The sequence below is a fragment of the Zootoca vivipara genome, chromosome 4 (genome assembly GCF_963506605.1).
Source record: "Zootoca vivipara chromosome 4, rZooViv1.1, whole genome shotgun sequence".
Lineage (NCBI taxonomy): Eukaryota > Metazoa > Chordata > Lepidosauria > Squamata > Lacertidae > Zootoca > Zootoca vivipara.
Window position 1 is genome coordinate 84,323,082 of NC_083279.1, and position 27,295 is coordinate 84,350,376.

Below are 27,295 nucleotides of genomic sequence, written 5' to 3' on the forward strand. Positions count from 1 at the left end.
GGACCAAGCAACGGGAGCTCACCCCGTTACAGGGATTCGAACCGCTGACCTTCTGATAAGCAAGCCCTAGGCTCAGTGGTTTAACCACAGCGCCACCTGGGTCCCTATTATTATTATTATTATTATTATTATTATTATTATTATTATTATTATTATATAAGACATCCCTATTTTCATTGGAGAAATGTTGGAGGGTATGTGACAGGTGCCCACAATCTGCACTTTCCAGAACCAAGTGAAGACACCCCCCCCCCCCATGGACTTTCTCAGTTGGCTATATGGCTCTTTGCCACAACTCTTTGTTTTGTTTGGTTCTACTGTAGTTTTTAAAAATATATTTCTGATTATATTTGTGTTTTCAGCTGTTATTTTGCTGTTTTTATTGAACATTATTTTGAGATGGTTGTATAATAATAATAATAATAGAAGAAGAAGAAGAAGAAGAAGAAGAAGAAGAAGAAGAAGAAGAAGAAGAAGAAGAAGAAGAAGAAGAAACTACTTCAGCTGACTATCTCTCTAGCAAAAAAAAATTCTGCAGATGGGTTTGGGAAAGTCTCCTTGTTACTCTGAGATGTCAGCTGACTACGTAATAAAGAGGAATAAATTAGGTTGCTTCCTATGTAAGCCTGACAAACGAGCGGTGGGGGCTTTTCTTTAGAGAGTTACCACTTCATGTTTCAAAACTAAATAAAAAAGTATGACACAAACTCACAAAGCCACAGGCAATGTGACAACATGGCATGAGTCATTGGGGGCTACCACCAGATGCGCAATGCCTCTCTATAAAGGTTCCATGTGCGGTTAGCAGACATCACAGGCTGAAGATCTTCTCCTCTGATACGGGTCCTTCGGTAAGATCCACAATGAACGGCGCCCTGATCTGCATGGCACTTTTTCTGCCTTACAGCTTGGCTGTCCCTATAGCTCACGACCCTGAAGCACAGAGCATTGCGAATCTGAAGTTTGTAGAGGTATGTGACATCAAAGCTTTTATCGGCTGTAATATACAGTAAATAATAGCTGCCCTGCCACTATATTGTAGGGAAGGCTTTATTTTTAATCATGTGTTGTGTTTCTGTGGAGGATGGGTGTAAATGTTTGTGGGCAGCATGTGACCTGTTGCTTCTAGGTCAGTGTTTCTCAACCTTTTTTGGGCCACGGCACACTTGTTCCGTGAAAAAAATCACGAGGCACACCACCATTAAAAAAGTTAAAAAAATTAACTCTGTGCCGCCCTATATTATAATTATGACTGTAAGAAACACTTGCCAAATATTGCTTTCCGGCAGGTCAGCGTTGTATATTGGCGGCCGCCAGGCTCATTTGCACTGAGCTTTGGGAAAGAGGAGGAGAAATATTGCTTTCCAGCGGGTCAGTGTTGTGTATTGGCGGCCGCCAGGCTCGTCTGCACTGAGCTTTGGGAAAGAGGAGGAGAAATATTGCTTTCTGGCGGGTCAGTGATGAGTATTGGCGGCCGCCAGGCATGTGACAATGCAAATCGCCCTTCTCGTCGCCGCACGTCGCGGCACACCAGCCAGCGTCTCGCGGCACATTAGTGTGCCGCGGAACAGCGGTTGAGAAACGCTGTTCTAGGTGTACATCATATCTTCCAACATAAAGCTGCTGCCCTCAGCTCCTTTGGGAGGAAGGGTGGGGTGTAAATTCAATAAATAAATGTCTTTTTCACATGATCTCCCATCCAGGCGCTGACCAGGGCCAGACGGCCAGACCCACTTAATTTCGGCAAGGCCTTCAATCCACAGACCTACTCTGAAATTGAGATTTGCAATGGAATCGCATCCACACACTTTCATTGAAAAGGATGTGGAGGTCTAATTTGTCCAAACTACAGCCAACCTAGATATGATTGTGGCAGCCATGTGTGCGTTTATAGTGGGGATCTGATCCTGCCATGATCATCATCATTACGTTATTCAAACAAATAGGCCGTTTTTGCAGAGTTTAGACCAAAGTGGCAGGGGCAACAGAGCACAGAAGAGTTGAGCAGGGGAAGAAAGTTCAGCTCCTCTCACTGATAAGTCCCTTTTCACGTTGAAATGGGACTCCTCTCCACCCCACCCCACCCCACCCCACCCCACCTTATACGCAAACAAGACAAACACAGTAATCAAACATGGCGGTCACAACTGGATTGCTGCAATGCTCTTAAAGGGGATCCAGAAGCTGCAACTGGTGCATAATGCTGCAGTCTGGTTGCTGTACAGTATCCCAAGGTGGAGCCATGTAACACCCAGCAGTGGCTGGTGCCCATTAGGGCTGGTCAGGCACAAGGCGGGGAGACCAACAGTGGGGGGGGGAGCCAGAGCCAATGGCAGGCAGAGCAGCCCCACAGCTGGTTGTAAATAAGGAGGCAGGGGATTGACCGAGGGCAGACTGGGATTGGTGGGGAAGCTCCCCATTTGCCTTAATGAGGCAGCATCCTTCTGATAATACCAGTTGCCTTTATGCTACTGGACCTGATCTGAGGGTTTTACTCTGGTGTACAAACCCCTGAATGTCGAGGAGCCAAATACTTGGTGGAGCCCCATATCTCCCTGAATGCATAGGCTTTAAGATCAGTGGCGAAAAGCATTGTGGTGGGAACAGGGATAGGCACTGCCTGTTACAAGGCGATGCGAGGCTGTCCCAATGGTGGAATTGCCATCCAATTGGAGGTGCCCCTTAGTATCCTATTTCCATCCCGTTCGAAAGGCGCAGAGTTTATCGAGATGATTGGTGGAGGCCGCTACACAATGTGCTTTATGAAATTGCACCGTATTTATGTTCTTATTGTAAGTAGGATATTATGTGTTGGTGTGCATTGTTGTTGTTGTTTAGTTGTTTAGTCGTGTCCGACTCTTTGTGACCCCATGGACCATAGCACGCCAGGCACTCCTGTCTTGCACTGCCTCCCGCAGTTTGGTCAAACTCATGTTCGTAGCTTCGAGAACACTGTCCAACCATCTCGTCCTCTGTCGTCCCCTTCTCCTAGTGCCCTCCATCTTTCCCAACATCAGGGTCTTTTCCAAGGATTCTTCTCTTCTCATGAGGTGGCCAAAGTTGGTGTGCATATCATCTTGGATTAGAGGACCTTCCAGAGAGGGTGCGAAGGGAGGGAGATGGCCAAAGGAAATCACTTCCCGCACTGTTTTGCCGATGAAAACCTTTCATTTTCCTGAAGGAAAGGAAACAACTCTGGTGTCTGGCCCATGTGCCTCCATCACAACATCAGTAAAATGTTATTTGCAAGGTGCAATAAATGCCTGGTGCAGCGCTCTTAATTTGGCTTTCTTGCTCCCTGGTCCAGGCTTATCTCGATAAGTACTTCCCATCATCATCATCCCATCTTAAAAGTGGCAGTCAAAGCATAGAGGAGAAGCTCAGACAAATGCAAAGTTTCTTTCACTTGACTGTCACTGGGAAAATGAACCAAGAAACTATGACGGCAATGGCGCAACCTCGATGTGGAGTCCCAGATGTCTCAGAAAAATCTGCAGCAAGATGGGGAAAGACAGTGCTCACGTACAGGTTAGCCCTGCTAAAATCTCCTCTCTCTCTCTCTTTCTCTCTCTTTGAAATATCAGAAGTGGCATTTCCTGGATACTAATATTTTGGTTTTCCCTGTTGCTCACAGGATTAATAACTACACCCCAGATATGCCGAGGTCCAAGGTGGATGAGGCAATAGCAAAGGCATTCAAGGTGTGGAGCGATGTGACCCCATTGCAGTTCAGGAGAACTTACAGACCTGCTGATATTGAAATTGCTTTTGCGACTGGTGGTAAGGGCTGTTTATATCTATGAACTACCCAAACAAAACATGGACATGGAATGGATGCATTTTTATTTTTTCTACACATAGAGTGAGTGGGGCCTTTTCTGGAGCATTACTCGGGGGCCGTCATCAGAAAATTGTCCCTGAGTTAACCATGGGGGAGGGGGGCAAGAGACATGCTTTCACTGATCAAATTCTAATTAGTCTTCTTTGTCCATAAACAGGGGCAAATGTGTTTTGCAATGGTGCCCCTTGCCTCTACTAGGGCTAACGCTTTAGAAGTGCTTGCTGCACCATTCAGACTTGAGCTGATTGTTTCAACCTGAGGCATGGTCTAGCCGGCCCTATCCTTAACATTAGTGCTGTTCCGGAATCTGTCAGTCCTTATGAAAAGAATTAAGCCCTGACTTAGTTAGGGGGGACGCGGGTGGCGCTGTGGTCTAAACCACTTGCCAATCAGAAGGTCGGCGGTTTGAATCCCCGCAACGGGGTGACCTCTCGTTGCTTGGTCCCAGCTCCTGCCCACCTAGCAGTTCGAAAGCACATCAAAGTGCAGGTAGATAAATAGGTACCACTCCAAGTGGGACAGTTCCGTGTGCTGCTGTGGTTTCGCCAGAAGTGGCTTAGTCATGCTGGCCACATGACCTGGAAGCTGTACGCCGGCTCCCTCGGCCAATAAAGCGAGATGAGTGCTGCAACCCCAGAGTCGTCCATGAAGTCCATAAAGGACTTAATGGCCCTTTAGCTCAGTTAGAGACAGTATAGTTCTGTTTTAAAAGGAAGTGGGTCGGAGAGGGGCAATATATATATATATATATCCCAAAACCACCCTCCCCAAAACCATCACCTAGACCTGTGGCCGTCCCAATGTTGTGGGACCCCAACACCCATCAGTCCCATCCAGCAGCATCGGTGATCAAAGATGGCAGCAGTTGCTTTCCAATGACATCTGATGGACACGTTGACTCCTCCCCAGTCTTGTCCCATCACTCCCTTTACTCTGGCATTCCTAATTCTTTGGAAACATGAGTTGTGGAAGCACAACAAACAGTGCATTTCATCCAAAGGTTTAATCGCTGCCGCCACTGATACGGAGCGGCTGCAGACAGCCTTTTTTCGCGTGCGCTCATGATGATCTTGGTGTGGTCACACCTGAGTCTGCTTTCAAGACTGTTTGTACCTGAAAAAGTTTTGGGTTGGTCATGCTGCTTTCTTTCCTGCCATGGCATACTCCATAACTTCCTTTTCATACTACAAATGTTCGGTTCTGCTTTTGTTGTGCTATAGAGCCCCTCTGGACAACCTCGATGTGCTAGGGCAGCATATCAGGTCCTCCTTGTGGTGCAGCAATAGAACTGCTAGCGCATCTGAAAAGTTAAGCAGGGTCCAGTAATAAAGCTCAATGAATCCACCACCGGTGCCCTGTTACTGTGTCAAGAACATGCTGCAGAATATACCTTCAATGAAATACCAATCAGGAGGGGAACCATGTGGTGTCCATACATGGCCATTTGGAGAGTCAAATAGCCGCAGGGTGATTGGGGCTACACGAGCAGGCGGAAAATGTCAGCGTATTGTGACTACTAACCTAACTGCAAGTTTTGAGCTGACAGTAGCTGTTGCTTCCTTTCAAATGCAGCCCATGGTGACTATTCTCCTTTTGATGGAAGAGGAGGGACATTGGCTCATGCCTTTTTCCCTGGGCGAGGCATAGGGGGAGATGCTCATTTCGATGACAGCGAGCGCTTTTCGGAATTCAACAGAGGTAAGCGATTTCCTGCCGAGTGTTTTTGTTGGTTGGTTGGCTGGTTTCATTTCTGCTCCGCCTTCCCAACGCCCAGTGTAACAAGGCAGCTTGCAAGCATAAGCAACAATCAAATCGTTATAAAATAGACCTTATGGAGATAAAAGCACAGCAATAACAAAATATTAGACGAAGAAAGAAAAGTCAGTTGAGAAAAGCGGTAACCTGAAAATAACTGCTGGAATAATACCATTTTCACTGCTTATCCAAAAGTGAGCAGTGATGGGGTCAGGCATGCCCCTCTAGGGAGGGTGTTCCAAGTTCTAGGTGCCCTCAAGAAAAAGGACCCCCAGGGATGATTCAGAAAACCATTATTTGTGAATTCTGATATGAGGATCAGAACCAAGAACTCAATCCTAGTCATAGCTACCCCAGAAGTAAGTTCCATTGAATTGAATGGGCTCCCTCCTGGTTGGCCGCCGTGAGAACAGGATACTTTTGGGTTGATCCAGCAGGCTATTATTATTATTATGCAGTATTTTCATTTTCCAACATGTGCCAGGGGGATGTGTCTGTGGGTTGGAGAGGAACACGTGCCACTATATATCCCCTTGGAATATGTACTCGACACTCATCTTACTCCCTTCCGTTTTTCTTCTTCTGTCTTTTAGAAATCAACCTATTCCTTGTTGCTGCACATGAATTTGGCCATTCCTTGGGACTGAGCCATTCGAATGTCCGTGATTCTTTGATGTTCCCTTCCTATTCCTTTGTGAACCCAAATAACTTCAACCTCCCAAACGACGACAGGCGAAGGATTCAGAGATTATACGGTAAATTCCCTGTGAAGAGTCTTGTTTCCCACAATTAATTCCATATTAATTGGACTCCCCTCCCAACCCTACAACCTCAAGCTAATTTCAATGGCTCCCATCAAGCAAAGGAGATCTATGCAAAGCTGTAAGAATATGTAAGAATACAGATCTTCTTTTTGGTCCATGGAAATTGGACATCATCTAACTTTCCATTGTTGCATATAGTGCCCATCATGTGATAATGTATTGGCTGGGAAGCATGACTGGCTTGCACATTATCATTGGAAGAGGCACTCATCCCACTTGCTCATGTTGGGCCATTTGGTCTCCACCCCCATCGTTCAGCTCTGAGGGCCTTCTGGCGGTTCCCTCCCTGCAAGAATTGAGGTTACAGGGAACCAGGCAGAGGGCCTTCTCGGTAGTGGTGCCTGCCCTGTGGAACACCCTCCAGTCAGATCTCAAGGAAATAAACAACTATCTGACTTTTAGAAGACATCTGAAGACAGCCCTGTTTAGGGAAGTTTTTAATGTTTGATGTTTTATTGTGTTTTTAATATTCTGTTGGGAGCTGCCCAGAGTGGCTATATATTTATATTATTGCTAGCTAGCCCTGCCACGTGTTGCTGTGGCTCAGTCTGTTAAACGGAGCCTCAGAGTCCCCCTTCAGACTCCTCTCACCTTCAGAGTCCCCCTGTTTTACGCGTGTTATGTTTACACAGGCGCATCCCTGTGACTCCCCCCACCCTGTTCTGACCCATTACCTATCCCGCCCCCTCCTCCCCTCACCTCCAGCTCATCCCTGTGATTGGGCCCACCCTGTCCCAACCCATGACCTATCCCACCCCATCCCCCATCCAGGCAAGCCCCCACCTCCACTTGGCCCAGTCCGCAAAGCCGAGCCGAGATACTGTGGAGAGGGAAGCTTTCCTAGGTGCAGTACCAGTGTAGCTGTCGCTAGAAGGCGCTGTTGTGCAACCTCTCCTGTGCTCCCAGCATGCACTTTCGTATGATTTGTGAGTTCTGGGACACGTGGTTTGGGGTTTTTTACCTGGCCCAGGTGTGACATCTGTCTTTGAAAACAGCATGGGCTAGCTCTCGTAGTCACATTTGACTTTGTGTCAAAAATTTGAACGCAATCGGTGAAGTGGTTTTGTTGAACATTGGAAACAAACACAAATGCCCAGTTTACATTTATATATATATAGATTATTATTATTATTATTATTATTATTATTATTATTATTATTATTATTATTCTACTTACTGGTACCACACACAACAAAACTGAATACAGGGTAAAAGGGAAATTTTTCATACTGCGTACAGAAGTCTTATGACTGTGTCCACAAGACTTAAAACCAAACATAAAATATAGTACGGTAAGTCTGCAATCCTATACATCTATTTACCTGGGCATAAGCCCCATTGATATGTATGAGAAATAAGGGTGGAAACCTAGATTTCCTTACTAAGCAAATTTTGTCTGAAGATGCTTCAGACAATTTATTTATTTATTGCCTCTTAAATATCCTTATTTTTCTTCCTCAGGACTGCCAAAGTGAAACCCTCAAAGCATCACGGATGAAATTCAACTTGTATCTTTAAACATCTTTGGCAACCCTAACAAGCAGTAGCACTAGGGCCAACTTGTGTATTTGGCAACCTAGTAATGGTTGTCAGAGACATTTATGTTTACGATATATTCACATATAGGGGAATTCCTTCACTCTAGTCTCTATTCCCCTTTTCTAAGGCTTCCCTTCACAAGGGGGGAAAATTCCTAAAATCTGCAATACTTGATTAGGTGATGAACTTTCATTTACTGTCTGGTTATTTATCTACCTATGTATTCACTTGCAAAGGAAGACTCCAGGTTATGGTCTGGTTGCTTGTCCTGATATCATTGTGTTACCTTTTGCAAAGAAAACATTGTCCTGCATGTCTCAGGCCTGATCAACTTTGACACACAGCAAGGCTGTTTTTTTTAAGTTCTCTGTTCAGTTCCACCCACAAACTGGGTTGTAACGGAAGAACCAATTACGTGTTTCAACACCATGAACTATTTCCACCTTGTTTTGTTCACATTTGTTTTAGGGCAAGAAAGCCCCTTTTAATAATAAAGCAAAATATCTTAAATTTGTGCTATTTATTTACATAATATATTTCCCCCAGAAAGTTCTACCTCACGATTCAAGCAAGTTTGTGGCACAGATTACAAAACAGAACTAAAGCAGAAGGCCAGAGTTCCTTCTGGAGAACCTTCCAAGGGCCACATTCCAGTGGTGGGTGGGGCTAGAGCTAACAGTGGGCGGAGCAATGAATGCAGGTTTTATTGGGCTAGTTTCATCACACTTTATCCTCCATAAGCAAGAGGCATTATCAGAGTTTAAGGACATATTCCAGTTATGTAAAACCATTTGGCCCAATGAGGAGCAAAGACTGGAGAGAGTTTCACAGGCCAGACAGAGACCCACATTCTGCCCTCTGGCCAGTGGTTTCCCAGCCACTGTGAAGGTCCATTACCAATAATAACTGCCAACACCTACAAAGATGGGGGCACTCAAAGAAGGAGCTCTGCTGAAAACCTTAGGTTTTTTTGCTGCCTGTCAGGGACTGGGCAGAGGAGGAATGGCGGAGACCGGCCTCTCCATCCTGACCCTTCCAGGGAGGAGGAAGAGGAAAACAGTATAGATTTACATCAGGGATTTGAGGGAAGTCGCAGCTCAGAGACAGATGAGTGGGAAAGTTGGGAAATCATGGGAGAGCCAGAGCAACACCCGGCTGAAATGTTGTCATTAGAAAGCATTCCAGACCCTCCATCTTTCAGAACTCGGCGAGCATTGAAAGTAGGAGAGCAAAGAGCTCAAAGAAAGAGGGCACGTAGCAGCACCCATAGAAGTGACGAAGGAGGAAGTGGGAGAGAGATTCACTTGGGACAATGCCCTTATCCAAGAGGCTGGGTTCTATAGCCTCTCTCTGTAAAGACTGAAATTTTTAAAAGGACTGTAAAAAACTTTTCCTTGTCTTTATACTTTCCTGTGCAACCAGCCAAAGGTCGCTAACAGCATCTTGACACAGCCTGTCGCGGTCACCCTGACGTGCGCAGCACCCCCGGACGTTTTACGGTCTATTGATGATGCGCTAATGACAAAATAAATATCTGCTGTCACTCAAAAGACTTCAGACCAGGATAATGTGAAAGTAAAAAGATGTTGCCTTATTGTGCGTACATAAGCGTAATGGTTTCAGTATGTCTTAGAATGTTCCAAATTACAGATGTTTCCTATATCGGCCTATTACCTCTATTTAATACTATTACCGGCCTATTACTGCTAAAGACAACTAAATGTATATTTGTAAATAAGCTCACAAACTCTCTATCCTGACTGATTATAATCCACCATCTATGCTTCACCTCAATGTTTAAAACCAGCTCCCTTTCTCTACTAATAACCAACCAACTACCTCACGAACTCTCACTAACCGACCAACTGACTACCAACTAACTCCCTTACAAACTCTGACTAACTGACTCCAGGGGTGGGGTTTTTATACTCTGCCAGAGCCCTCCCCCTTGGGTTCTAACAGTTCTATTTGGATTAACCCTTAATAACCTGGCTTTAGGCTGATCGCCACACCTCCATCTTTCAGAACTCGGCGAGCATTGAAAGTAGGAGAGCAAAGGGCTCAAAGACAGAAGGCACGTAGCAGCACCCATAGAAGTGACGAAGGAGGAAGTGGGAGAGACAGGGGGGTGGAGATTCACTTGGGACAATGCCATTATCCAAGAGGCTGGGTTCTATAGCCTCTCTCTGTAAAGACTGAACTTTTTAAAAGGACTGTAAAAAACTTTTCCTTGTCTTTATATTTTCCTGGGCAACCAGCCAAAGGTCGCTAACAGCATCCTGAAACAGTCTGGAGTGATGGGCAAGAAGATGCACACCCCATTCCACCCTGAACTGGCAGATTGAATCTGACTGATAATGGGACGATGACCTCCACTGTGCTTGAAGATAGCAGGATAACTTATGGTTACCAGACGTCCCCGTTTCCCAGGGACAGTCCCCAGATTTACAAATCTGTCCCCGGACAAAATCCATCCCCAGAATGTCCCCGGATTTCATTTAATGTCCCCGGACTTATATTTTAAGTGTTGTGGGTTTATTAATAGGGAATGAACGTTGCGTGATTAGTTCAACGGCACAAGACACATCATATGGGGACTTCTGGCGAGGCAAAATGATGAGGGCCACGGCAGCGAGCAGCTCCTGAAGCCAGCCAGAGACAACTGTGCTACCAGACTGGCTCCGGGCTGCTCAGACTGCCGCTGCTGCCACCACTGCCAAGGGGGAACCAGGGACACCCAGCGCATCAACTGGGGGGACCACTGACACACACACGCACTCGTGACCCAAATCGAGCCAGGAGCGAAAGTGCCCAGCCACCCAGCCAACTGCCCAGCGGCGCTCCAGGGCCAGGAAAACCCTTGAGCTGACGCAGGGAGAAGGAGGAGAGGAGAAGGAAGAGAGGGAAAGAGGAAGGAGAAAAAAGAGGGGAGCCCCGACCTTGCCGCGTTGCTGCCGCTGAGGAGGAGAGGTGGGAAAGCACCGGGAGGGCAAGGACACATGGCCGAGCCCAGGCCCGACCCGAGCCTACTTCATGGCAGCTAGCGCTCCAAGAGAGCAGGCCGGGGCCCAGAGGAACACCGCGCGACAGAGGAGATAACAGAAGAGAAGATACTGCTGCTTCTTTTTTTAATCCCTTTTTTAAAAAAATAACTTTTTTCTCTCTTTTCAAAAAAAAAAGTGTCCCCAGATTCTTTGAAAAAAATCTGGTAACCTTAGGCTAACTTGAGAGTGCAGGTCAGGCTACCATGTTCCATCCACACATCGACAAACACCTATTGGTAGGGCCGGTCCAATGTCAGGGCTAGGCAGTGGGCACCAGTCTTTGGGAGAAACCAGTAGTCAGAACCAAGGACACAGGAACACAGCTGCAACACAGGAAGTCCTTTATACTTCTTCCTGCCATGAATGAGCCAATGGCCACTCTGGGTGGGTGGAGTCAACCCATGGCCTGGAGGTACATCACCAAACACTTAAATAGTTCACAACAGGGGCAGCCTGTCCTGTTTTGCCATCTGAGGCAAAATGGGAACTGCCATCTCCTGCCCACCAACACCTCCTCTGCTACTTGGGCGCACCATGAAGCATGTGCCAGAACGCCTCCCTCTTGCCGAGAGTGGCCAAAGCGATGAAGCAGCCAGAGCGCCACCTCTTGCACTTCGACCGTCTGAGGCAGGTGCCTCACCCTGCCTCATGGGTGGGCAGGCTCTGGTTCACAACATGGGGCCACACAAATCTAACTCTCCTGACTTGTGTATAGGCAAATGTAGAGAAAGGCAGATCTCCAAGCATCCTGGTCCCAAGCCATTAAGTTTGAATTTGAAATGGGCCAAAAGAATTGATGTGAAAACTCAACATTCAGATGAGGCTTCTTCCTCACAGGTGTGCAGAGCACATATGGCCTGCTTGTCTAAGAGACAAGTGTGGGATTCTGCCTTCAGTGTCAAAAGAGTGCACCTCAGAATACCATTCTCTGAGGAACAACAGTGGGAAAGTGCTGTGGTGTTCATATCCTGCTTGAGGCCTTCCTATGAGCATATGGTTGGCCAATGTGAGAACAGGATACTGGACTTAAATAGGCCTTGATTCTGATCCAATAGAACTCCTCTTAGGCTCTGAATTTCATCATATTACACTTGTGTGTTGTCAAATGTTGCCATATACCTTGGCATATGTTAACCAAACCGAGGGGTATCCCTCGAGTCTGGACATCGGATTAAAGACATAAAAGGTCAAAGAAGACGTTAATGTTTCATTTCATGTCTTATATTTTCCAATGGTTCTAAAGGTTAATGTGGTTCCTGCTGCTTATTTGGAAAAACAAAACCCTCAGATGCAGAGAAATTAATGAGATGTTACTGCGTTCTGATCCTTAAAGTCACCCAGGGAATATTTCTATCCATGCAAGGAAATCTCAATGTACCTACATCTCTATTTCACCTGTCGAAAGACAGATTATACAATGGCTTGTTAGTATACTAATATATTAGTATACTTCCGGCCTCAAAGGCAACGTGCCGCTGCTGGGGATGACAAATTGCTTGTTGCACATGGCTACTGCTTATGGACTTTCCATTAGGGCATCTAGTTGGCCAATGAACTAAATGGCCAGAACCTTTGGTCTGGGCCAGCAGAGAACTTCCTGTGTTCTTATATAACCGCCTGCTGTAACATTGTGCAATGTCCAGAGAGAAGGGATCATCTGAGAGCCAGCCAAGGCCGAGAACAAACATATTCTTTCCTTCAGGTAAGGCACCACGACTTCCTGGATAAACCTCAAATCCTTATGTTTGTTTGCTTGCAGGCAGAACAATGGGCAGCCACCAAGGTCTGGTGTGAAGCACTAAGTACAAAATAAGAGTGCGGCTCATTTTGAGATCAAGGAAATGTGCTAATGCCTAATAGTTAATGGAAGAGCAAATATGGTGGATACAGACTGTGCTGGTTATAAACAGGACGGGCAAGGCAGGAACCATTATTATTATTATTGCTCGTTCATCAGTGTTTACACAGGGCACTTTGGCTTAAGAGTCATTCTGCATCACCCTAGGGGCTAGGCCTCAGAGTCCAGGGCAGTATAGCCTAGGGCCTCCCCAAAAATCATAGAATCATTGAATTCTAGAATTGGAAGGGTTAACGAGGGTCATCTAGTCTAACCCCCTGCAATGCTGGAGTCTTTTTGAGATTAAGAGTCTCATGCTCTGCAGACTGAGCTATCCCGAATGACCATCCAGAGAGTAGCAAATGATGGAGGAAGCAACAAAGAGGTCAGAAATCATCACCAGAGCCAGCCTGGGCATGCCAGCACCCAGGTACACCAATGCTGGTTGCCACAACATCCTTCTTTTCTTCTTCTTTTAAAAACAAATGTTATGGTCAGGTGGCAGCCAGCTAGGTGTAGTTGCAGGTGCTCGATTTATTATCTTCGCTTATTATCAAATCAATGTGGGCAACAGAAGCACAATCAATTTTCGGGTCAAGATGGTGCTGTATTTAAGCAACAGTGGCTCATGGTTGGAGATGGGGTAGAGGAAGAGGCAGTGGTGTCCTCCTGACAGGTAGCAGTGAGGAGAGTCCTGTTTTGGAGGCATCAGTCCAGAATTCTCCCAACCTTGCTGCCTTGCCCCACCTGTGTCTCGGCAAGCACATTGTGACCAGGAGAAGGATGACACTGGCCCCTATCTCTCCCTACAAATCGCACCGCTGATAAAATGCACATGGTCCTCTAAGACCATTAAGTCAAGGATCTAGCTCAGGGGTCGGCAAACTACGGTCTGCAGGCCGGATCTGGCCTAATTGCCCTCAGGATCCAGCCCATGGACGGTCCATGGATCGTGTGGATTCTGTTCATTAATTTTTTTCGTTAATTTTTTCCCCTGAACTGCCATTTTGGGGGGCACCATTTCCCCCCATCTTCCCTCCCTCCTCCTGACTTCTCCCCGCCCTTCTTCCCTCCCTGCGTAGAGGAGGAAGGGGTCTGGGTTGAGCTGGCTGAGCACCATTTTGGGCAGCGCCTCTCCGGAGCCGGCCAACCCTTTTGGGCCACTCATCCCGCCCCTGCCTCCGCCCCCGCCTCCGCCAGCCTCTGTCACTCGCAAGGGCAGGCACAGGAGCCGGGGTTGGCAAAGCACAGCGCAGCACCTCTCCGAAAGGGTTGGCTGGCTCTGGAGAGGTGCTGCACTGCACTCTGCCAACCTCGGCTCCTGTGCCTGCCCTTGGAAGCTGCAGAGGCTGGCGGCGACGAAGGGACGAGCGGCCCGAAAGCAAGGGCAGGCACAGGAGCCGTGGTTGGCAGAGCACAGCGCCCCTCTCTGGAGCCCGCCAACCCTTGCGCCGGCAGCACCATAGGTAGGCAGGGGGAGGCAAGGGGCTGGGGGAGCAAGGGGGGGAGAAAGAGAAGCTCCCTCCGCCATGCGTGCACATGCGTGCAGTCCGGCCTGCCACAAGGTCTGGGGGACAGTGAACCGGCTCCCTCCAAAAACAAGTTTGCTGACCCCTGATCTAACTGGACCACTGCGTGATATAAGAACATAAGGAGGGTCTCTGCAGGATCACTCTGCAGTTTCCTGTAACTGGTATTCAGAAGCACTGCTGCCTCTGACCATCATGGACAGTGGCCTTCAATAGCCCTCTCCTCCAAGAATTTGTCTAATCCTCTTCTATAGTTGGTGACCATCACTGCCTCCTGGGGAGCAAGTTCTATAGTTTAACAATGCACTGCATGGAGGAATACTTTTTTTTTTTTAATCTGTCCTGAGTCTTCCAACAATCAGCTTAGCTGGATGTCCACAAGGTCCGGTGTTATGAGAGAGGGAGAAAACATTTCTCTATCCACTTTCTCCAAGGCATGCATGGTCTTATAAACTTCTGTCATGTCGCCTCTTACTCAGCTTTTTCTCTAAACTGAAAAGTCTCAAATGCTACAGGCTTCCCGCAATAGGGATGTTGCTCCATGTTGGATCATTTTGGTTAACCCTTCTCTAAATCTTCTTCATCTCTACAATAACCTTTCCGGGGCAAGGCAACCAGAACTGTTTCTGGTAACATTTGTTCTTTTAAGGGAGAAAGTGCCAGCCATTTTAAAGAGAGGTTTTTCAGCATTCTCGCCAAAATGCTGTTTCCCCAGGCCTAAACACAGAGGCAACCAACACAGTGCCCTTCAGATTTTGTTAGACTATGATACCTCATGCTTTCTTAGCTAATTTTGTTCTCTCATGCTTGTCCTAATATTTGAAATGCCTTTTAGCTTCCCACTATGCTGGTTCTCTCTCTCTCTCTCTCTTTCTCTCTTTCTCTCTCTCTCTCTTTCTCTCTCTCTCTCTCTCTCTGTGTGTGTTATTTTAGGGTTGTCAAACATCCAGAATAACCAAGATATAGCCAGGATTCAGCCATTGGAAACAACGTCCGGGGAAAATCCAGACGTATGGCAACCCGTGTCGGAAGTGTAGATTTTTAGCAAATTTCATTTTAAGAACAGTTCAAAAACTTCTTCCTTTTGAGATTTCCCCCCAAAAAAGCTCAACAACTTGTGTCCGGATCTTCACTTTTTGAAATATGGCAACCCTAGCTATTTGCTGGTGCAACTGTTTTGCCTACCATTCTTAGTACAGTAGGACCTCGACTTACGAACTACGCAACATCTGACATTTTCAACTTACGAGTGGAAAAAATGGCCGCGCGCTTACCATTTTTTCAACATCCGAACGGAAAACCCATTCGCGGCTAGATGCGTTTTCCTCGACTTACGAATTTTTAGATGCTGTTTCCTCAACTTACAATGCATTCCTATGGGAAACTCGACTTACGAAGTTTTCAACCTACAAGTGTGCATTCGGAACGGATTAAATTCGTAAGTCGAGGTCCCACTGTAGCCTTATTGTTCTTTTTATAGCATTTTAATGCTGTACTAATGCCTCTGGGCCATTTAGAAAAAGGCACAATATAAATGAATGAATGAATGAATGAATGAATATTCTCTCCATATTTTACTCAGCTGTTTACCTGTGATCACTTGTTTCCCGGAGTGAACTGCATACTTCTACAATCACCCTAAGATGAGAACCTACACATTCCTGCCTACTCTCATTCCTACACAGAAGTGTTCTGTGTAAATCAGACTTGTCGTTTCCAAAGTGATCATAAGCACATCACTGCTTAGACTGAAATGCCAGAATAATTAGTCATTGTGGTATTTTTTAAAAAGATTAATTAAAAAATCAATTTCTTCGCATTGTTGAAAGGTTATTCCGCAGCATACAAATCAATGGACGATACAGTGCAACTGTTAATAATTTAAAGTTTAAGCATGAATATTTAACTTTCCCAAAACAAATAAAGCTGAAGGGCACATTGTTGTTCTTTTTTAAGTAACTTAATCCCCAGCACTTCCTTGTGAGGAAAGGGTTTTCCAAGTCTCATTCAGACAGTAGGTAATTAAAACAGTCTGGTTCCCACAAGATGGTTCAGAGATTGTTTAGACACCAGATGCAGACACTCACCATTTGGCTCTATCTAAATTATGACCTTACCTTGAGTCAGAATGCCACTGAAGCTGACCAAACCAAACCCTGAAATGTCTAATCTCTATCACTTGTCTTCATACCTGCCAAGTTGCTGTCAGAGAAATAAGGGACCGGGCCGGAAGTAGCAGACCGGAAGTAGCGCTGCCGCCATTTTGGAACTGGGGGGAGCATGCTCAGAAATGACTTTTGATGCTGCTTTGCCCAGTTCCAAAATGGCTGCCGCGCCAGAAGTCGCACTGCAGCCATTTTGGAACTGGGCAGAGAAGCATCAAAAGTCGCTTCTGAGCATGCTCCACCCAGTTCCAAAATGGCCGTCGCGCCAGAATAAACCGGGGGGGGGGGAATCCGTTTTTTCAGCTAGGAACAGCTGGAAAAATGGGGATTTCCCCGGGGAAATGGGAGACTTGGCAGCTATGCTTGTCTTCAACTCTTTAAGGCCTGTAGTCCACCAGTGAGAATAGGGAAACTGCAACATTGGAACAACCTATAGTGAGGTCCATGGCCCTAGAAAATTCAAAATGCTTAAGAGCCCTTGAAATCAATGGGATAAGTTAAGTCACTGCTAAATTAAGCCTCATTATGCCCTCCATGATTCTCTTTCTTTCTCTTTAATAAAAAATATAAAATGGCAGCTGTGGCACTGGTGCATTCCACCATTCGCAACCACCAGCTGAAGGTCAATCGTCGACATAGAAAATATTCAGAAATCAGTAGCATCTATGTTTAATTTCCAGAAAGACAAATGCTGAAGATAGAGACAAGCCATTGACTCCTCTAATGCAGAATTAAGAACATAAGAAGAGCTCTCTCTGTCTCTTTCTGTTCCAAGGGTATCGTAAGAAGTACTGGAAGGCACATAACACCCGCAGATGCCTGTCCTAAGGTCTTTGCAAAAATCATGATGCTAGATCAATCTTTGATCTGATCTAGCAGAGATCTTCTGATAATATTTAAAGGGGGTCTTGTGGAAAAGAAGATGAGCACGTCCCAAATATGAAAGCAGCAGCAATAATAGTAAAAAGAAGCTGTAGCCATTTTCACTGTGAGTGTGCCCCATATACAAAGGCGGCAATAAGAATACAAGCATCCAATTTAATTGTGAGCATTGCATCAAAAGTGCAATGGATAGTGGCACAACTCATTTGGAAAACTAATAGAAATTGTTTGGCCAAAAAAAAAAAAGGAAGTAGCACAACTCAAGGGACAGTCCTCTCCTTGCCACTAAAGCTGATATATACAGTAAGGATATATACAGTGGTTGCCAACCATGAGGGATCCGCTGTCGGAGGCAATAGGCCTCTGAAAACCACAGGAGAGAGTATACCTGAAGGGGCGTCTCCACCCCCATCATTCACTGAGGTCCAGCTCTTAGGGCCTTCTGGAGGTTCCCTCACTGCAAGAGGTGAGGTTACAGGGAACCAGGCAGAGGGCCTTCTCGGTAGTGGCGCCCACCCTGTGGAACGCCCTCCCATCAGATGTCAAAGGAAATAAACAACTATCTGACTTTTAGAAGACATCCCTGGGAAAGACCCTGATGTTGGGAAAGATGGAGGGCACTAGGAGAAGGGGACGACAGAGGACGAGATGGTTGGACAGTGTTCTCAAAGCTACGAACATGAGTCTGACCAAACTGCGGGAGGCAGTGGAAGACAGGAGTGCCTGGCGTGCTCTGGTCCATGGGGTCACGAAGAATCGGACATGAAGAAGAAGAAGAAGAGTTTGGATTTGATATCCCGCTTTATCACTACCCGAAGGAGTCTCAAAGCGGCTAACAATCTCCTTTCCCCTCCTCCCCCACAACAGACACCCTGTGAGGTGGGTGGGGCTGAGAGACTTCAGAGAAGTGTGACTAGCCCAAGGTCACCCAGCAGCTGCATGTGGAGGAGCGGAGACGCGAACCCAGTTCCCCAGATTACGAGTCTGCCGCTCTTAACCACTACACCACACTGGCTCTCAACTAAACAAATAAACAACAACAACGTTTGATGTTTTATCATGTTTTTAATATTCTGTTGGGAGCTGCCCAGAGTGACTGGGGAAACACAGCCAGATGGGCGGGGTATAAGTAATAAATTATTATTATTATTATTATTATTATTATTATTATTTGGTGCCATTGAGCTCATGTCCTGCTTGTGAACATCCCACAGGCATCTAGCTGGCCACTGTGAGAACAAAATACTGGACAAGGTGGGCATTTGGCTTTTCTTGTGTTATTGTGCTCTGGGAGGAAGCATGTTACAACAACCATTTCAGCCACCCCCTTCTAGATTCCCAACGGTTCGACTGACAGCGGATCCTCAGACAGAACCCCTTCGACAGAAACCTTCCCGAAAGTGCAGAATTCTAACCACACAACCTAAGCTGTGAACGAGTCGCCTGTTTTTCAGTGTTCCACCTGGAAAGCTAGACAATGCAGAAGACAATGTCGCAATGCATCTCAGCAGCTAACAAAGAAGATTGGGCAAGCCAAAGAGGGTGGGGTCGTACAGTAGATGCTTTGGGTGGATTTAGAAGAGCCAACTTCCCTGTGTCCTGTGGTTTTAGAGAGTGAAAGGAAAGTTGGGATGGGGACAAAGCAAAATGACATCAGTGGAAATGTCAACAACGAGGAGGAGGGGAGGAAATACATGCCCTTAATGTTTCCTCATAACAATTTTGGAGTTGTGACGTTTGACCATCCAGAGCCATTCACACACAAAAAGCAGGCGAGCGCCATAAAGTGAGTCACCTGGATTTTTACAACATGGCATATATAAGCTTGCCCATTTGGGCTCCAAGATGCGATACACCAAAGGCTTTCTTCTCTTGGTGCAGGCAACCTCCACTATGAGGCGTGTGATGCTCCTGTGGGCTGTGATGCTGCTGCCGTGCAGCTCCACCTTTCCAATTCAAAAGCCGGGATTGAAAATCAAGGATCTGAAATTCATTGAGGTATGCAGCCATTGCAGCGTTATACATTATGCCATAGAACTATAGAGCGAGGGTCCTGCTGCTGTTATGTGGAGTAGGGAGATGGGCAAATCTGTCGATTTAGGTTCTCTCAATTTCTCCTTTTTCCAATCTTAAATCTAGTTCTCCACATTTCCACATAGGTTTGCAAATTTTCAAGTCTTCACGAAGATTCATCAGCATGTTATTGCTGATTTCTCCTAATGTATACATTTTAATAATAATAATAATATTGTGTACTAGACATGAAATTGCAAAGATTTTTTTTCTAATATGTCCTTTTTTGCATATTCTTTTTACTAATATATGCATTTTTGTATTTGACTGGAGTACTGCATTGCAAAATTCAGAGAATAGCAAATTATATCTTCTCTCTCTCTCTCTCTCTCCCCCCCCCATCTAATCTATCACATTTATATCCCACCTTTTTCTCCAAAGATCTCAAAGTGGCATACATTGTTCTCCCCCTCCTCATTTAATCCCCACAACAACCCTGCGAGGTAGGTTAGGCTGAGAGGCAGCAACTAGCCCAAGGTCACCCTTGGCCTAGTGGGAGATTTGAACCTTAGTCTCCCATGTCCTAGTCCACCCTTTCTAACCACTACACCACACTGGCTCTCCTGGTTGTGTTTTGGGTCACATATTGTTTGGGAAATTCTACATAGGTTCGCCTTTAATCCAAAGTGAATTGAATTTCTCCTCCATCCCTAATTTTGAGGGACGTTTTCATTACTGGACTTCCTTCCATGGCATCTGTATGCAACGAATGGTTTCTCTCTGTTCTTTGCTTTTTTCAAACATCACTGCAGGTGTGGTATTCTTTTTTTAGGCAATAGATGGAGGAGGGTGATTGGAATGTAGATTAGACTTAAAAATAAATGCCAGGGAGGAAACTGGCATGTTCAGAGGTTAAGCAATGAGCAAGCAATGAGCCAGAATGGGAAGAAGTTGAGAGAATGCTGCTGTGCTCAGGTCCCACTTGCCTGCTTCCCATAAGCATCTAGCTGGCCACTGTGAAACCAGGCTCTTTCACATGTTCTTAAAGATCCAAACGAAATAGTCTGTCTCTCCCTTTTGTTTATTCCAGGCTTACCTGAACAGGTTTTTCCCAACCGTGAATAAACTATTGAAGCATACCCTGGAAGAACGAATAAAAAAAATGCAGGAATTCTTTCACTTGAAGGCAACAGGAACGATCGACACAGAGACTGTGCAGGTAATGGATCAGCCCAGATGTGGCGTGCCAGATGTCTTGGAGTATCGTACTTTCGGAACTGGGGGATGGAATAAGAACTTACTGACTTACAGGTTAGTTGAGCTTCACCTTTCTGAAAAATGCAAAAAATAAATAAAAATAAAATTGGCTAAGTACTAATATTGTATTTTCCTCCACCGCTCGAAGGATTAATAACTACACCCCGGATATGACTCAAAGCAAGGTAGACGCGGCCATAGCAAAGGCATTTAAGGTGTGGAGCGATGTAACCCCCCTGCAGTTCAGAAAAACAACAGGACCTGCTGATATTGAAATTTCTTTTGCATATAAAGGTAAGGCTGCCTTAGCTTATGTGTTTTGTCCATGGCTATGTCTCATAGGTCTTCAGAGAACCTGAGATTTATTTATTTTTTACAGGGGGGAAATGCAATTAAAATAAATATCCCCAACTGTTAAAAACTTGCTCAAGCCTTTAAAACCCTTAATATATAAATAATGGGGAAATGTCTGAAATTTGGTCTGAAGGACCTTCAGAGGAAGGTGTTTCGTAGCTAAGTAGCCATCATCAACTTTACCTGTATATACGTTCACACTACTTATCTTTCATTTAATTTTATGTCACTTTTAATTTGTATAACACCTTTCTACATTACTATACACAAGGCAGTTGATAAGCTGAAGAAACACAAAATAAACATCAAAAAAAAATCACACACGTAATAACAATCTGATCCGATACCAAAAAAGTCAGACTAACAGCTTGTATCAAATAAAGCAATATTCAATAATCCATTATAATCTAATACTAAACAGTAGAATTAAATATCAGCAAACAATAATTAAACAGTCTGCACTGATGAATTGAAGAATTACTAAATTATAATCAATGCTCGTATGGCACTGCCAAGAAGCCTCTGCAGATTGCAGTGACCATGATGGATAGGAGGCAACGTCTTGTTTAGGCGGTGTTCACCCTTTAAAGCCTTTTATGGGGCTAAGAGTCCTGCCCTAAAGGAGCATGGTGCCAGTCTCCAAACAGTCTCCAAGGACAGCCCCATCCTGGGATCATTGCAGGAGTCTGTCCTCGAGATGGTCAAGGCCACTCCCTCATGATGCAATCCTTCAGCACTGGGGTGTGTGCATGAAGGTAGAAGAGCCACGTGGGCAGGGTAATTGTATAGCCATTCACACCTGTTTGATGCCCCATAGCTACACTACCAGTCATAGCTGCCAAGTTTTCCCTTTTCTCGCAAGGAAGCCTATTCAGCATAAGGGAAAATCCCTTTAAAAAAGGGATAACTTGGCAGCTATGCTACCAGTGCCGGATTTATGTATAAGCTAAACAAGCTATAGCTTAGGGCCGCACTCTCTTGGAGGCCCCAAAAAAAATTAAAGGGAAAAAACTGGATGTACATTTCCAAAATACAGTGGTACCTCCAGTTGTGGATGGGATCCATTCCAGAGGTCCGGTTGGATCCTGAGGTTTCCGCAACCTGAGGACCACTTCTAGGGCGGTTCATTAAAAACTTTTTTTATTAAAATGCCTGCTCCAAAGGTCTTATCTTACTACACTAGTGTGGCCAGTGTGGTGTAGTGGTTAAGAGTGGCAGACTCGTAATCTGGGGAGCCAGGTTCGTGTCTCTGCTCCTCCACATGCAGCTGCTGGGATGTCTGTTGTGGGGGGAGAGGGGAAAGGAGAATGTTTGCTGCTTTGAGACTCCTTCGGGTAGTGATAAAGCGGGGTATCAAATCCAAACTCTTCTCTTCTTCTACACTAGGGATTATATAGCTTGACCCTGCTCCACTGAATTGAAATTTCAGCCTTCCCAACATAGGAAAACGGCCAAGTAAACAACTATTTTCATGGAGGGTCAAGATATTAACTGATATGCATGAAATTCCAGATATAGCTATATAATCCCTAGTGTACTAAAATAAGACCTTTGAAGCAGGCATTTTTTAAAAAAAAGTTTTTTATGAACCGCCCTAATGCGCAGACCGCTTCTGCCATGCACATGCGGCGAAACCCGGTAAAATACTTCCAGGTTTGCCGCGTGTGCATCCCGAAGTTTATGCAACCAGAGGGTTACATAAACGGAGGTTCGACTGTATAAGATAAAAAACAAATAAAAGAAAACCTATATACAGCAACAGTGTTTTATGTTGTGTAGGCTCCTATGATGTACATATTTTGTTATGTGCAAATGGCTTTAGATACCTATTAGGTCCATAAATTACCATATAGCATATATTCAACGCAAAAAAAAAACAGCTACAATTTGTTGTTGACAAAGGACAGCTGGACATATAAAGGGCCCCATTACCTTCAGTAACTTAGGGCCTCATCAAACCTAAATCCGGCCCTGTACACTACCATTCACCAGTGCTACCTAAGTAGGAGATCCTGGAACACTCCAAAGCTTGTGGCATCTAAATTCCACCTGCAACAACTGCCCCCAAATGCTGGACCTGCCAACCACAATTCTTCTCTGTACTGAATTGCACCTGACTCATTCATACCAATTTCCCCACTGCAGGATGAGGTTGATTCGTATGTTGCCGTCTGCTGACATTCACAGTGGAAGTGGCCATGTGATTCTTTCTGCCCACACTTCTCCTCTGTCAACACTACTGGAGTGACATAGGACAGGGGCATGGGGAAGTGGCTGCCTTGATGTTGATACAGCATGAATAAGCTTTCTAAGTTATTTGAGAGTGTCAACAAGCTTGTGGATAGGAATGATCCAGTAGACACCGTGCACTTGGACTTTCGAAAAAGCTTTTGCCGAAACCTCTGACAAAAGGCTCATGTGCAAGCATAGCATACCTGCTAAGCTCCTGCCGGAAAAATAAGGGATCGGCAGACCGGAAGTCGCGCTGCGGCCATTTTGGAACTGGGCAGAGCAGCATCGAAAGTCATTTCTGATCATGCTCCGCACAGTTCCAAAATGGCCGTCGCGCCAGAAATCGCTTCTGCGCATGTCCAGAGACTCCAGACATGCGCAGAAGGAGCCTCCCCTGGCCGGTAAGTAAACCGGGGGGAAACAAAAAAATTCGTTTTTCCAGCTGGGAACAGCTGGGAAAATGGGGATTTCCCGGGGAATACGGGAGACTTGGCAGCTATGAAGCATAGCAGTCGTGGAATAAAAGGGCGTATCCTCTTCTAGATCACTAATTGGTGAAGGAAGCAGGGGCTAAGACTAAACGGATAGTGGTTGGATGTAAAAACATTGGATCCCAGGATCCGGACAGGACAGGTGTTTTCTAACCTATATATATATATATATATATATATATATATATATATATATATATATATATATATATATATATTTTAAAATAAAAAATAAAAAAAAATATTTTATTGGTTTTTCCATGTATACATCCACTAACAATATTTCTCTAACAATTTTCCATATCCCCCCCTCCCCTGGAATTCCCTCATATTCCCATTTTGTTTTATTTCCATATTACTCACCCTGAGTGTTGCTTCTCAAAATTTTCCCAATACATATAATCTTACTTTTTAGAAAGATAATAATAGATTATGGAATAAGATCTGGACTATTTTGAAAAGAACTGCAGTGACTATAAGAGGACTAGGCCTTCTGAGTCTGAAGCATGGGAAGTCAATAAATTTGTATAATTTGGCAGAGGATTTGGATTAATTGTTTAACTGATATTTGTATAATTTGAAAATGGATTAGATATTTAAATTGGAAAAATTAATAAAAATGCTTATTTAAAAAAATCTTACTTTTTGTTATATACAATTGTGTTTGTCTATTCAAACCCTGCCAGCGAGTCCAATTCTTTATGTTGTTTCTTCATATATGTTGTAAATGGTTCCCATTCTCTTTTAAAGTCTTTGTTATCCTTTTCATGTAATTTATCTGTTAATTTTGCCAGTTCTACATATTCCATAAATTTCCCTTGCCATTGTTATTTTGTTGGCATTTCTTCTGTCTTCCAAGCTTGTGCTAATATAATTCTTGCCGCTCTTGTTGCATACATAATTTCCAATTTTCTTCTTTTAAATCTTGATCTAAAATTCCTAGGAGGAATGCTTCTGGCTTCTTAACAAAAGTCTTTTAAAACTTTTTTTTTCAATTCATTATATATCATTTCCCAATGATTTCTTTTGCATTCCCATTTTCTAAGTTGTTCATAAATGACTTGGAGGTAGGATTAAGTTATAAGGCAGCCAGGGTTACTGATGTATCCAAATTATACAGGGTGATATTAAGAACAAAAATGGATTACAAAGAACTGCAGGATTATGGCAGGTGGCCGCTTCTATAGATTTATGCCAATCTTCACATGATATCTACCCTTCCCTTCCCCCCCCCCATTATATATTATCCAAGTTTAAATTGCCATCAGTAACAACTTTTCTATGGAAACCTATTGGAAAGGAAAGTCTATAGTAGGAGTTAGCTGATTTTATCCATGCTTAGTTGCTTAATGAGCATGATAAACTGTGAATATGGACTATTGTTCCATTTCATTTTAATAATAATAATAATCCCGTAAATTCCAATTGGACGAGCTGTGTGGCGGTGTGGTGTGTGTGGGTGTGTGGGTGTGTGCATGCGCGCACGCGATGAGCAACCTGTGTATTTCAAGACTAATGGATGAGGATCCCCCTGAACTGCTGGTAATACCATGTTTTCCCTTTCCAACTCAGAGCATGGTGACAACTCCCCTTTTGATGGAAAGGGTGGAGTTCTGGCTCATGCTTTTGCCCCTGGGCAAAGCCTTGCTGGAGATGCCCACTTTGATGAGGCCGAACTCTGGTCAGAAACCAACAGAGGTAAAGCCATTATATATATATATATTCAAAATGTGTGAGCCGGGTCCCTGTGGAGCATCATTGTGTTATGTGCAAATATGACCCCTCAAAAACAACAACTCTGCACTGTTTTATATACAACTAGCTGGCCCGGCCATGCGTTGCTGTGGCTCATCCATGTGATTCCCCCCCACCCTGTGCTGATTCATGACGTATCCTGCCCCCTCCTCCCCCCACCCCCTGGCTTATCCCTGTGATTCCCCCCCACCCTGTCCCGACCCATGACGTATCACGCCCCCTCTCCCCCACCCACCCCCAGCTCATCCCTGTGACTGGTCCCACCATGTCCTGACCTATCCCGTCCCCTCCTCCCCACAACCCCCACCCAGGCAAGTCAGTACCTCCATTCGGCCTAGTCTGTAAAGGCTTCGGCCTAGAATGTAAACAGGAACCGAGGTGCTGTTGAGAGGGAAGGTTTTATAGATGCAGTACCAGTGTAGCTGCCACTAGACGGCGATGGTGTGCAACCTGGTTCTTTTCCCAGCATGCATTTTCATCGGAGTGGTGTGTTTTGAAACACAGGGTTTGGGGGTTTTTACCTGGCACAGGTGTGACATCTGTCTTTGAAAATGGTAGGGGGTCACTCTCATATTCACATGCGGCATTGTGTCAAAATTTGAACACAATCGGTCAAGCGGTTTTGGTGAAACATGGATACTAACGGACATGGCCAGTTTACATTTTTTTATATATAGATTCATATATATAGATTCATGCATGGAATTTGCTGTCACGCGCACGCAACAGCACCTATAATAGACTGCTAAAAGAGAACTGGGCAAATTCATGGAGGATCAGTCTATCAATGGCTTCTAGACATGATGGCTGTTTACTGCTTCCAAGTCCAGAAATCACTGGATAGCAGTTGCAGGGAGCAACAGGAAAAGAGGGTTTTATTGACTACACTCTGTATGCTTTCCAGAAGCACATGCTAGCAATTGTAGGAATCATGGTGACTCCAGGGGTCAGCTAGTACCACCCCCTGCAATGCAGGAATCATATCTAAAGAATCCCCGACAGCAACTTTGACACACGTGGGTCTCCTTCAGTTGTGCTGTGCTTATAAAATGCTCTGTGGAACATCAGCAGCTCCCTATACTCCCAGCATAAGATGCCCAAGGCAGTTGCCTCACTTTGACTAATGATAGGACCGGCCCCGGTAAGACGCACTGCTCATCTGAGTTGTTTTCTGTGTTTTAGAAGTCAACCTGTTCCTTGTGGCTGCACATGAATTTGGCCATTCTTTGGGGCTGGCTCATTCGAATGTCCATGGCGCTTTGATGTATCCTACCTATTCCTATGTGAACCCAAATGACTTCCGTCTCCCCGATGACGACAGGGAGGGAATCCAGAGTTTATACGGTAAATTCACTGTCTAAAGTTCCTTCCCTATGTTAAATTAGTTATAACGAATCCTGCAATTAGTGTGGTTTCATAGAGAAATTGAAGCCTGATTTTTTTTTAAAAAAAAGAATTAATTATGTGACATTGAAAAAATGCAACTATTGATGAGCACATTAAGTGCTCGAGAAATGGAAGGATCGGACGGGAAGAAGTCAAAGTTCAATTTGAGCAAAGATATATGTGATGAAGAAAATTTATTTGGTTGTTATAAAGGAAAAAAGAAAAATTTAATAAATATTCTATTTTTTAAAAAAAAGAAATGGAAGGATCACAAACACATGTGTTGAATGTGTGCAAAAAGCAGCTATTTCAGGAACAGGCTTTACTTAGGAAGTTTGTGACTTGTTCTTACTCACCCTAGCAGTAAAATGAATTAACAACCTGGGACAAA

At 44.8% G+C, this 27,295-nt stretch overlaps 2 protein-coding genes across 2 annotated transcripts; both read left to right on the top strand.

Annotated features, from left to right (window-relative positions):
- The first annotated feature begins 719 nt into the window (after positions 1-719).
- LOC118085168 (collagenase 3-like) lies at positions 720-8,477 on the top strand. Its single transcript, XM_035115497.2, has 6 exons — positions 720-971; positions 3,308-3,528; positions 3,635-3,780; positions 5,414-5,539; positions 6,190-6,351; positions 7,882-8,477. The coding sequence occupies exons 1-6, from the start codon at positions 741-743 to the stop codon at positions 7,893-7,895; spliced, it is 900 nt and encodes a 299-aa protein (XP_034971388.2). The 5' UTR covers positions 720-740; the 3' UTR covers positions 7,896-8,477.
- A 10,771-nt stretch (positions 8,478-19,248) lies between these two features.
- Positions 19,249-26,963, top strand: LOC118085324 (collagenase 3-like). Its single transcript, XM_035115863.2, has 5 exons — positions 19,249-19,414; positions 20,520-20,740; positions 20,835-20,980; positions 25,336-25,461; positions 26,701-26,963. The coding sequence occupies exons 1-5, from the start codon at positions 19,262-19,264 to the stop codon at positions 26,877-26,879; spliced, it is 825 nt and encodes a 274-aa protein (XP_034971754.2). The 5' UTR covers positions 19,249-19,261; the 3' UTR covers positions 26,880-26,963.
- The last annotated feature ends 332 nt before the right edge of the window (positions 26,964-27,295 follow it).